Genomic DNA, 12855 nt, shown 5'->3' with positions numbered 1-12855 from the left:
CAGGACAGACAGACATATGGACGGACAGACAGACGGACGGACAACACACAGACAGATGGACGGACAGACAGACATAAGGACAGACAGGCAGAAAGACGGAAGGACAGACCGATGGAAGGACAGACATATGGAAGGACAGAGAGATGGACGGACAGGACAGACAGACATATGGACGGACAGACAGACGGACGGACAGGACATACAGGACAGGACAGACAGACGGACGGACAGGACAGACAGATGGATGGACAGGACAGGACAGGACAGACAGGACAGACGGACAGGACAGGACAGACAGACAGACGGATGGACAGGACAGACAGATGGACTGACATGAAGCCTATAGTCTCATCTGGTCGGACCGGTAGGGGACTAATGATATAAACAGAGCTTGCAAGGTGGACACATGATTGTGGTAGATATACCAACTTAGGATCCTTCCTCTATCCATCCAGGTGACTAATGAGGGCATCAAAGGTGTGGGATCAATCAGTGGCGGATCTAAGAGGGGCCCTAGGACCCCCCCCCCCCCCCACACCATTAATTAATTAATTAACAGTTATATTTATATTTAATTTTTTATGTTGGACAATCAAAGGAATTCATTCGGGAACATTTGTTGCTGAAGGCCACATATCATTGTACCCACCCCCCCAATGGATTTTCTGGATCCGCCACAGTCGGTCAGAGCAAAAGTCTATGTACTGAATTCAAGCCCCTAAAACCATTAATTTTACAATTTTTTTATATGTAATAGATGTGTTCCCTATGGGAAGAACTCTAGTAAAATTAATGGTTTTAGGGGTTTGTAAATTTTGTATTTATAATCCGTCCCATCCACCTACAAATTTTCTTTTTGTAAATAATTTCAGTTTTGTTTGAAGCAGAGACCGCTTAGGAAGACTGTTAGTGCCACACTATTTTATTTAGTGGCAAAGTCAGAAATTAAGGAGCCCACCTCTTGTTATTGAAAAAATAGTGGTGTTGTCATCGTGACAAGTCACTTAGTGTCTATATATAGTTTTGTGATATAACTGATGTTAATCCATAGCTGATTGACTACAATACAAAATTTAGATGTTTAGAATTATTAGATAACTTTGATGACATGTAACACATCTCCCTGTTGGTCCATTTTCTGTGGGTCCAAAATGGCAGACAGTTGTTTATGTTTTAATTAAGTCCTAAATTTCAAGTAACTTATCCATGTGATGAGGTTATTTCAATATGAGCTATTGTGAATAGACATTTTTATCTTCAATGTTTAAACATCTGCAGTTGACCTCAACTGTACTTGTAAGTATATTAAAATGTTGGTAATATCAGTCACTGTATTCTTGAACTGGCCAGGACCATATACATTACATAATGTATATTATCAGGGATGGATCCATGATTTTTGTTTTAGGGAAGGTTGCAAAGTTTAAAAAAGGGCAGCTATAGTACTACTCAGTGTAGATGAAATGTAGGAAAAAAGCACCCAACAAAGTCAAAATTACAGTAACTTGTATTACATAGTAAACTTCTGCAAAAACATCCAGCTGACCAAGATATTACATAACCCCACTAATTTTATTATTTTAAAATTGTACATGTATTTGGGTCATTCCACAGAAAAGGGGAAAAATTCTGATTTTGTTTTTCTTAAAAACGAAACAACTTGAATCTATTTTTTATTTGCAGTACTGTATTCAATATATATTTCTGCACATGAAATGATGGTTTGGCACGCTAATAGCCATTTCAGTTTGTATGTGTGTTTTTTTAAACTGTCACAGGTAAGAAACAGTGTCCACTAATTAGCATATATTTACAAGGGCAGTAAAAGGATATGCTGGTTGATATATAGTAAAACTACTTCTTGCAACATATAGGAAATATTTTTCAAATTATAAAGGATAGTTTGTAAGAAAATATATGATAAGAGTAAACATTTAGGTGATTATAAAATACAACCTTGTAACAAAGTGACGTTAATTCATAGAAAGGGATAGCTTGCCTAAATTGTAGTACCATATAAAATGTCCCCTGTGTATGTTTAGTGCAATGTTTGATATTGCTGTTGTCCATAACTGTCCATTAACAACATACATTTCAATTATAAAAAATACATTTGTTCATGAAGTAACCTAGTGGACATGCGGTAACATAGTAGACCAGGTTTAACTTCCATTAAGTTACTTATAATAACCATCTAATGAACTAACTGACTTACAGTAAAAACTCTGATTATCTATATTTAATGATCAGAACAGGCTGATACAGTAATAAGAATGAGTAACAAGGTCATATGTCTAAATAGAGATAAGTAATTATTTTTCTGATGTGAGGTCAACGTCAGATGTAAATGATTCAATTGGAATTGACAATAAATAGCATTTAAAATCGTAACTGCTACACATTTAATTAAAATGAGTAAATGAATGATTAAAGACACCTCAGCATGAATATCATAATATTTGGAATCAAACAAAATGTTCCATGGACAGTGTTTCTGCCAGAAAGAAATGTATGGGTATGGCGCTATGGAATTGAATGCAACCACAGTATGAGGGCCTCCTCCAGAAAGAAAATGGGTTAAGTTTTGGGCTAGGGTTAAAACAATCATACAGTACTGACAAGATTAATTAATTTTGTCAAAAATATTAATTAAAACAAAAATCTACCCAAAAATGTGGGTATGGCGCCATACCCATTTTACCCTCTGGCAGAAACCCTAATGGATCAATATAATAAATACAAAATTGAACTACAAGCCAATACACATCTTTTTAAAATTTTTACTTCAGCTGACAAAATCATATATTATTTCTGTTTTTATTTTTCAACACTTTTGAAATTTTATATGTTAAATGCATGCATGTGTACATGCTTATATTATTTATAAGATCTGGCCTCATAACTGTGTCAGTTTGTTTATGCTTACTACCATTAGCGGTTGGTTTGGGAAGGAGACAAACAGTTTTCATAAATATACCCATAAATGTCTTTATTGTTGAGGCAGAATGCACTCCACCTGTATAGCTGTCTCATTGTACAACCTTATGATGCCTAGTTTAACACTGAATTGTAAAAACAAAATACAGCCAGATACATTTAATGCAAAGATGCATGAATATCCTTCATTTGTAGTAGTTTGAGGTACAAGAATAAGGAATGTACACATCAACAGCGACCCATGGGGTTATATACACAAGAAGTGACACCAACAGTCACTTCAGTGTTGATGAGCTATGTGTGTTGTAGTTTGAGTATTTAAAAATTAATGTGACTCTACAGAAGTCAGAATATAACAACTCTGCAGAAAGAATGTATTTGCATTTGCACAGGTCAGCTATTGAACAAACATAACTGGCATCCCCCTGGTCAGAATTCAGTGGGGGGGGGGGGGGGGGGGGGGGGGGGGGGGGGGGGGGGGGGTGGGGGGGGTATTTTTTGTTTGTTAATTTTATATTTATTATTATTTACTTCGGTGACACTTTCATGTGCCAGGTAGAGAACACATCAGGATATTATATATCACTAAATCGAACTGAAAAGATGCCATTAGTAATAAACACAATAATGCATACAGCAGCTATATGTATAACCATTATTTTAATCAACATATTACCACAAAATCGAAATATTAATACAGTGCACACCATAACACCTCACCCTTAAAATGTTTCATATATTGGTACACATCTCTGACTTCTGACTGTCCTAGTTCCACATAAAAAAGTTCATCCTAATTTTACTGGCACTCTGCAAATGTTATAAACACGGTATATAGTCATTAACTGGTACACTGGTAGTAGTTAAATAAAATCTACCTGTATTTATTAAAATACCTGAAAACAAGTACATGTGTATGTGTCCATCATTAACTATTAGTATAAATCAATGTGATGACAACTGTGATGTGTTTTATACTGGTAACTGATATACTAGCTGACAGTGTGGCCACTAAGTTACTCCGTTGTCCGCTATGTTACTAAAGTGTCACAAATTTACAGTAAAGCTAATATTCTAGGACTACATTTTAAATAGGTAAACTATTATTCAGTATAAACATGTAGGAGACGTATTAATAGTAACATTTTAACGATAACTCCATGTAATGATGGCATTTCTACCTGTTTGTCTAGTAGGTTACCAACACTGGTCTACTAAGTTACTTTGTTGAAGGTAACTTAGCAGACGGTAACCTAGTAGACATTTTTTTAAATGTCTCATCCTATGACCTTGCTAGTCTGACATATTACCACTCAGGCTTTTGTTTTAGGTTTTGGTATACTTAACCTACTTTGTGGTATAATAGTCAAACTTAGTCAATATCTTGGTGGATTACTATATTGGTAACCTTGCAGACATATAATAAAGGTACGACTGACTCGCGTTTCCAAAATTGAAAATAAATTAGTAATGTGTCACATCTGATCAAAACCATGCTTCTCATTACTGACAGGAATTGCAATGCCATCTGGTGAGTATTTAAAAACATTCCATATGTATCTCTCAGTGACTGTACTTGTCTAAAATAAAATAATAACATAGTGGACATAATAAATAGGGACACAAAGTAAATCCTAAATAATTTCTATAGTTTCAACAACTGTGTCATTTATATAATTGATTTCAACAGTGGACACTATCTAAAATAAAATGGTTTTGAATGAAAAATAATACTACCTGTTTATTTGTTTCATACAACAGATTGTATGTATAGACTTACTGTTTGGGACAGTAACTTAGTAGACAAATTTGACAAAATAAGGTTTTTGACTATCAGTTTCAGTGAAATAATTATTATTGAAATGATGAATGTTTAAGTTCTTGCTAAAGCATGATCCACAATATTTATTTTCATATAAAAGATAAAAGTGAAGTAATTTTTTACTGAATAAATGGATCGGGACAAAATCATTCATAATTTTTTACCTTTTCTGTGGAATGACCCATTTATATGTATCTGTTAAAAAACTAAACTGGATTTTCCAGGCATTTTAAAATGTGGGGGTGGGGTGGGGGGCAGAATACACCCCCTAAAACCCTTTCCTTGGATCCGTGATTGATTATTTTATATGTATTATGCTATATACATGTAATGTCAAATTATATTGATTTAATTAATTTAGAAAACTTATTAACAGATATACTGGAACTGAATCATGTACCATATTCTTGAGGCAAGCAAGTGAATGGTCCTTTTTTGGGGTTGAAAAAACATTTGGGACTATTTTAATGACAATTTATTGAAAATATTTATAGGGTAAATGCTAATAAAGGTATTAAAACCCAAAATAAGGCTTAAATTTAAAAACATTTCACTGTGCCAATTTTTTCGGTCTTGTAAATATTTGCTAAACTGAGTTATTTCCCCTTAATGGAAAATATCCATTTTAGGGGGAACTAGGGGGCAATTAAATTTTGTTGTTGAAAATAGTTCTTTAAAATGTATTCCATCAGTACAGCAAAAATCATTATCATTCTTCTTATATTTAAAAAGTGTCCGCGGTCCAAATTTGAAGTAAGAACTTAAGAAGAAGAGTTAAAAAATAACCAAAAACAACTATTTTTGTATCCAATATTATTTAGAAAACAATTGGCTCAGACAAAAAAAAAGAAAAAAAAGTAGCATGGGAAAGGGCGTTCATTGTGGGACGGACTATAGATACTTACTTGTCTTTACTGTATTGTTAAAGAAAATGTGAAGAAAAACCTCACAAATGTTACAAGCAGACGACAACAATTTGAACAAATCGGATGTTGATTGCGCCAGAAATCAAACATTATTTGAAGCCCAAGTTAGGGACACCGACAATACATGTGAACAAATAGGATTTTTTTTTTTAAAAGCTAGGCCTAATAAATAAAGAAATAAATAAGCAATTTAAATGAGTAGCCTCACAAAACCTATAATTCCGGAAGCAGTGGTGTCACCGACCCACCCGTGATTTCGCGCCTGATATTGGCAGTAAGAAGGGGGAAAATATATCGGAAAATGCTAATAAAACGAAAATATTAGAATTCCTTTTGTTGTTCTTAAGTGATCGAATACTAGGGCCTTTGCCCTACATGTACGAAGCCAAAAGTTAAAGCCTTTAAAAGTTTAAACTAAGCTACGGAGGAAACTCTATCCATCACCGATCTAACAAAATTCCGCGCAACCACAGTACAAATAAGCGCCAGTTTGTTCACTATAGATAATTACCTGAAACGTATTAAACGGAACTCACTTTTAGTACCGTAGTCTATTGTTTTTAAAGTCAATATATATCACAGTTAAGCAAAATGGTGTGCACGAATCCGAAAAAAGAAAAAGCAAGAAAAAAAAAGACACCCATGTATTTCTGTGACGTCATCTAAAATTATGGCGGGATTTAGCTCAGTCGATTGAGTGCTCGCTTGAAGTGCTTGCGTCGCAGGATCGAACCACCTCGGTGGATCAAATCAACTGATTGGTTTTTGTCTTGTTACAACCATTTTATTTATTTATTTATTTATTTATTGTTGTTTTGGGGTTTCACGGCTATATGAAAAATTAGGGGTAAAACAGACAGCGGAGCAGGGATAGTGGATGTGTGTGTGTGTGTGTGGGGGGGGGGGGGGGGGGCTGAATCAAACATATTATGGTAGTATATCTTAAGGCAGAGATGAATTTTACTTGCAGAATGCAGGAAATTGCATTTCAGGAAATCTAGTTTCAATTTTTTTACGGGAGAGCATACCCCCGAACCCCTTAGAAAAAGTGCTTGCTTTGCTCCCTCAATCTAGCCTATGTCAAACCCCCCTCCACCCACACATTCCGCCGGACCTGTTACATACCACGTTTTAATTAAGCCATTGACGACCATATATATATATATATATATATATATATATATATATATATATATATATATATATATATATATATACATGTGTGTCAAGCCCGTAGCCAGGGGGGTTCGTAGGGTTCGAATCGCCTCGGTGGACCAATTCTCTGATGGGTTTTTTTCCGTTCCAACCAGTGCACCACGACTGGTATAGCAAAGGCCGTGGTATGTGCTATCCTGTCTGTGGGAAAGTGCATATAAAAGATCCCTTGCAACATGAAACAAGATGTAGCGGGTTTCCTCTGACTACGTGTCACAATTACCATATGTTTGACATCCAGTAGCCGATGATTTGTAAATCAATGTGCTCTAGTGGTGTTGTTAAACAAAACAAACAAACTTTTAACTATCATCATCATGGACTTATTTAAAATCAATTATAATTTATGGGCAGCCGGCTCACGGCTTGTCATTCTTCAGAAAATTTAGAACTTACAATGCTTGTTTTATTTTCTTACTAATAGGCCTCAATCTGATTCATTTACCGATGCTTCTGGTAGTGCTACTAACTCTGATGAAATTCATCTTCTAAACCATGGCGATGAATTGCAAGAAAGTCTAGTGGACACAACTTCAGAATCCAGTGGACACCATCCAGACCAAATTGAAGTGATCGAGAGCAATGATGATGATCTTCAATCAGTTGAAAGACTCTATGGTATGCATATTAAATTTGAGTTAAATTTGTAAGATGTCAACAGACAGACATTAAAATATACTCTGCCTCAATCAATACTTGCAGTAACTATATAGAGGATAATAAACGAGTTTCCAGTTATTATCAAATTTATGTCCTGAGTGAAATAATTTTCAGTTGTCACGAGACAAATGAAAATTATTTCACAAGGGACATAAATTTGATAATAACTGGTACCGAGTTTGTTAGTCTATTTATTACCTCAGCTATTTTTTCTTTAAAAACCTTTATTTTCCACGCACATGCACGAAGGCCGACCTGTATAGGAACGATGTAAACCACTTTACGCACTGTTCTGAGAATTACTATAACGTTGTAATTTAATCACGTTTATAGATAATTTTCAAAAACACACAGTTTCTCTCTATTCTGCTTCAAAATCTATAATGAATTGCATTAAAATGACATTTTGTTATAAATTTAACACCAAAAACAGAGAGCCGTAAACGCAAACTCTTTAAACTACATGACGTCATTGTGTGTGTTTGTCAAATCGTGATGACGTCATATTTAGTACAGACAAAGCCATTGGTTTGTAAGCGTCAAATTGTCTAATAGTATTGTTCGTTAGACAAATGCAGAATATTTCTCACTGAGAAAATATTTTCCCTGTTATGAGTGACCGCTGGGGTAATAAAATAAAAATAACAATAATAATAATGTTCCTCTTCCAGATGACTTGGGTCAGTTCATTGATGCGACAATTTCAGCTGCAGAAATAACTGCTAAACTGAAAGAGATGAGTGATGCTCAGACTTTGCATTTGCTTCAAAAGCATTATCGACCAGACTCGAGGTATGCTTTTCCAGCTGTCTTCGTGAATGGCTGTAATCGTTCTTTTAAGTATTCTTGGATTGAAAAGTACCCATGGATTGTCTATAGTGCAAGGCTTGATGGTGTCTTCTGTATTTACTGTGCCCTCTTTAGAAAGGACCGTAGCAGTAGAGGCTCCATTGTAAATCTGCCATTCACCAAATGGACACGATGTTCTCATGTTTTCAAGGATCATGCGACTTCAAAACCACACATTAATGCTATTACTGATTCTGAAATATTTCAAGAGCATTTACTGCATACAGATAGAGTGGTACCAGTACTTCTGGAGAAGAAAATGGAGATGATACGTGAAAACCGAGAAATATTGTCATGTATTGTTGAAGCAATTGTCTTTTGTGGGAGGCAGTGTATTGCCTTAAGGGGAGAAGCAGAAGCAGATGACCAGTCAGGAAACCCGGGGAATTTTCTGGCAATACTTAAGCTAATGAGTAGAGACAATGAAGTTCTAAACCATCATCTTAAGGATGCAAGGCAAAAGAATGGTAAATACATATCTCCCGACATTCAGAATCAGTTGATAAACATAATTGGTGAAGACATCCTACAAGCAACACTTATTGATGAAGTTAGACAAGCTAAATTCTATTCCATTATGGCTGATGAGATAACAACGCACAACAAAGAACAGTTATCGATATGCCTCAGGTTTGTTGACAATGAAAATAATGTGCGTGATTGTCTTGGGATTTGTCTCTGTGATCAGAATTACTGGAGAAGCCTTGGCATGTACACTGTTAACAACATTAAGAAACGCAGGCCTACCTGTCGAAAACCTAAGAGGACCAGGTTATGATGGTGCTGCATCGATGTCTAGCAACACTGTTGGCGTTCAAGCAAGAATACGCAAAGAAGCCCCATTAGCAGTTTATACACACTGTAGCAGTCACTGCCTTAATCTAGTCCTGGCACACGTCTCTGCATTAACACCAGTAAGGAACATGTTGGACAAGTTAAAAGAGACATCATTATTCTTCAACAGCAGTCCTAAGCGCGAGGCCCTCCTATCGAGCATCATTCGGACTTGCAATCCCCATGATACATCAAGAAGGAAGTCTCTGCTAGACCTCTGCAAGACGAGATAGGCAGAACGACACCGAGCGTACCAGCACTTCTACCAGGCATATATCTACATAGTGAAATGTTTGGAAGTTATCGCTCATGGCCTGCATAACGATGAAGGTTTCGATGCAGATTTGGCTCAGAATGGTAACTGGGATAGAAACAGCAAGGCCAGGGCATCATGTCTTCTCAATTCCCTGTGTGATGTTCAATTCATCGTTACCTTTACGTGCTGTTTCGATGATCGATGGAGTAAAGGAAGAGTACAAGGAAATAAGAAATGATTTCGATAGCTACTTTGAAGGAGTGTACCAGCATGCTGTTTCTGTAGCTGCTTCAGTTGGCACTGAACCAACAGTACCACGGGTTGCGAAAAATCAGATGCACCGTGACAATGCCGTGTCAAGTAGCCCTTTGCAGTACTATCTAAGGCATACTGCAATTCCATTTATCGATCATATCATTGCAGAACTTGATAGCCAATTCTCCGATGTTTCTAAGGCCTCGAAGTTATTCGCACTTGTTCCAAGTGTGTTTCTAACCAAGGATATCGGCTACGCGGACATCAAAGCTTGTGCCGAGTTGTATGACGATGACTTGCCTTGCCCAGAAGTTCTGGAAGAAGAATTAATCGGTTGGCAAATGAAATTTAAGAAGTTGCCAGATTCTGCACAAATTCCCAACAACTGTGCAGATGCGCTTAAGCAGTGTAATGAAGTGCAATTTCCAAATATGTTTTATTCTTCTCAAGATCGCCTGTGTCATTCCTGTGACATCCTGCATTTGTGAACGTAGCTTCAGTGCCATGAGAAGGCTCAATAACTACATGCGGTGCAGCATGGGTCAAGATCGGCTAACCTCCCTTGCAATGATGCACATACATTATGACACAGAAATTCCAACCAGTAGTGTAACTGACATATTTTGTAGGAAACAACCTAGAAGAATGCAGTTTACTAGCATTATCCATGCTTAATAACAAGACATACAAATCTGTTTCAAAGTTCTTTATTTTACTGATTCTGTCTTAAGAAATTACAGTATGGTACAAAATCCAAAGTGATGCAAGCCATTTATGTTCATGGTTGGTTGTAACCCTTTGGAGTTTATATCATACTAGGATTATTGGTGCATGACCCATGGTTTTTCTCTATTGTTATTAAAAAATCTCAACTAATTGCCTGTTTTTTTTATATATTTATTGGCCTATGAAATCAATTAAATAAGGCCTGTAACTGTCAAAAATGCTGGGGCTTCAAGGGGGCTTTGCCCCCTTAACCCCCACCAGGGGCTTTGGCCCTGGACCCCACCGGGGTCCCTAGGCAGCCCCCAGCCAAGTGTTGCTCGCTACGCTCGCCAGTGCCCTTTTAATACCAAAAAGAAATCCCCTTCAAAAATCCTGGCTACGGGCTTGTGTGTATATATATACGTGTGTGTGTGTGTGTGTGTATATACACACACACACACACACACACACACATATATATATATATCACTGTGGAACATTATTTCTGTCAATCCTTTTCATTCTATTAATCATACAGTTGTTATTGTTTTGTTTTTAGTCCATTTTTATTGTTTGAATTTGCTATGCGGCGTATGCAACGCGATGAGCGTCTACGGGCTATTGGCTTGCTGCAAACGGGCAGAAGTCAGCGTGAAGTGGCCAACACCTTCAATGTTTCGAAAGAAAGAAAGAAAGAAATGTTTTATTTAACGACGCACTCGACACATTTTATTTACGGTTATATGGCGTCAGACATATGGTTAAGGACCACACAGATTTTGAGAGGAAACCCGCTGTCGCCACTACATGGGCTACTCTTTACCATTAGCAGCAAGGGATCTTTTATTTGCGCTTTTCACAGGCAGGATAGCACAAACCATGCCCCTTTGTTGAACCAGTTATGGATCACTGGTCGGTGCAAGTGGTTTACACCTACCCATTGAGCCTTGCGGAGCACTCACTCAGGGTTTGGAGTCGGTATCTGGATTAAAAATCCCATGCCTCGACTGGGATCCGAACCCAGTACCTACCAGCCTGTATACCGATGGCCTAACCACTACGCCACCGGTCAATGTTTCGAAGTCAGTGATTATCAGACTGCGGAACAGGTACCAACAAACCCAAAATGTTGACGATCGACCCCGTTCAGGTCGTCACAGGGCAACGACTGGAGTACAGGGTCGATTCATCCGTAACCAGGCTCTAAGAAACCGAGCTCAAACGGCAAATCAAATTGTTGCAAACCTTCATGAGGCTACTGGTGTCCGAGTTACGGGTCAGACGATTAGAAATCGTCTTCATGCAACCCATCTTCATGCTTGACGGCCCCGGGTTGTGCCCATCTTGACAAATCGTCACATTGCCCACAGACATGAATGGTGTAGGGAGCGTCAGAACTAGGGTATTCGTCGCTGGTCACGTGTCATGTTTTCAGATGACTTCCATGACAGGCGTGGTCGGGTCTGGCGACGACGAAAATGAACGGCACGCCAACGTCACACTGCGATTTCATGACAGATTTGACGGTGGATCGGTTATGGTGTAGGGTGGTATCACTCTGACTGACAGACCCCCCCCCCCCCCCCCCCTCCATATTGTGCAAGTAAGGGTCACTAGGCAGTACTACCGGGACAACATACTGACACCATTTGTCGTCCCGTTTGCTAGGCGTGTGGGTCGACGTTTTGTTTTTCAGGACGACAATGCCCATGCTCACCGTGCACGAATCGTCAATGCTCACCTCCAGCAGCACATCTGTCAAATGCCATGGCCAGCAATGAGCCCAGACCTGTCCCCCATTGAACATGTCTGGGACATGATAAAGAGACGTGTGCGTCAACGTCAAAGACCGCCGACCACGTTAGCGGAACGTGGTCAGGCGCTGCAAAAGGAGTAGCTTAGCTTAGTAACTGGTTTAACGTGTCCATATACCACTAAGGTTTTAAACACGCCTGTCCCGAGTCTGGCCTCCGATAGGATCGGGGGGTCTGACTCGGGACAGGGATAACCTAACAAATAGGGGAAATTTTAATATTAACGCCAAAAGTATAAAAGGGGGAAAATTGGGGTTAAAACGTTTTGGCTGCGCCCTTAAAGAAAAAAAAAAAGGAGTAGAACAGACTCCCTCAAATCGCCAATCGGGAGACTCCTACGCAGTATGCCTCGTCGACTGAATGAATGTCTGACACATCGTGGCGGTATCACCCACTACTGATAAAAAAACGTCAACTTTCAAATTTCACTTCTGACTCCAGTCGTCCTTCAAGATCTTTGGCAGTCATAAAAGCTACTGTAATACTGAACTACCGGTTGTAATGTTTGCCCAATTAATTCACTATTATCATATAATCATTCCCTACAGCTAATATTCATTACAATTTTGGCAATTGTAAATT

At 38.1% G+C, this 12855-nt stretch overlaps 1 protein-coding gene across 1 annotated transcript; it reads left to right on the top strand.

Moving 5' to 3' along the window:
* Positions 1-4430: 4430 nt before the first annotated feature.
* Positions 4431-10827, top strand: LOC121385929. Its single transcript, XM_041516722.1, has 3 exons — positions 4431-4468; positions 7325-7518; positions 8232-10827. The coding sequence occupies exons 1-3, from the start codon at positions 4431-4433 to the stop codon at positions 9185-9187; spliced, it is 1188 nt and encodes a 395-aa protein (XP_041372656.1). The 3' UTR covers positions 9188-10827.
* Positions 10828-12855: the final 2028 nt, after the last annotated feature.

This window comes from Gigantopelta aegis, chromosome 12 (genome assembly GCF_016097555.1).
Source record: "Gigantopelta aegis isolate Gae_Host chromosome 12, Gae_host_genome, whole genome shotgun sequence".
Lineage (NCBI taxonomy): Eukaryota > Metazoa > Mollusca > Gastropoda > Neomphalida > Peltospiridae > Gigantopelta > Gigantopelta aegis.
The sequence above is the reverse complement of the archived record's forward strand: the minus strand, read 5'-3'. Positions and strand labels throughout refer to the sequence as shown.

Excerpts from the sequence above, each read along its gene's own strand:
- LOC121385929 (XM_041516722.1), top strand. The coding sequence starts at position 4,431 with ATGCTTCTCATTACTGACAGGAATTGCAATGCCATCTG. Across the intron at positions 4,469-7,324 it reads AGGAATTGCAATGCCATCTG|GCCTCAATCTGATTCATTTA; the intron begins GTGAGTATTTAA and ends TCTTACTAATAG. Across the intron at positions 7,519-8,231 it reads ATCAGTTGAAAGACTCTATG|ATGACTTGGGTCAGTTCATT; the intron begins GTATGCATATTA and ends TTCCTCTTCCAG.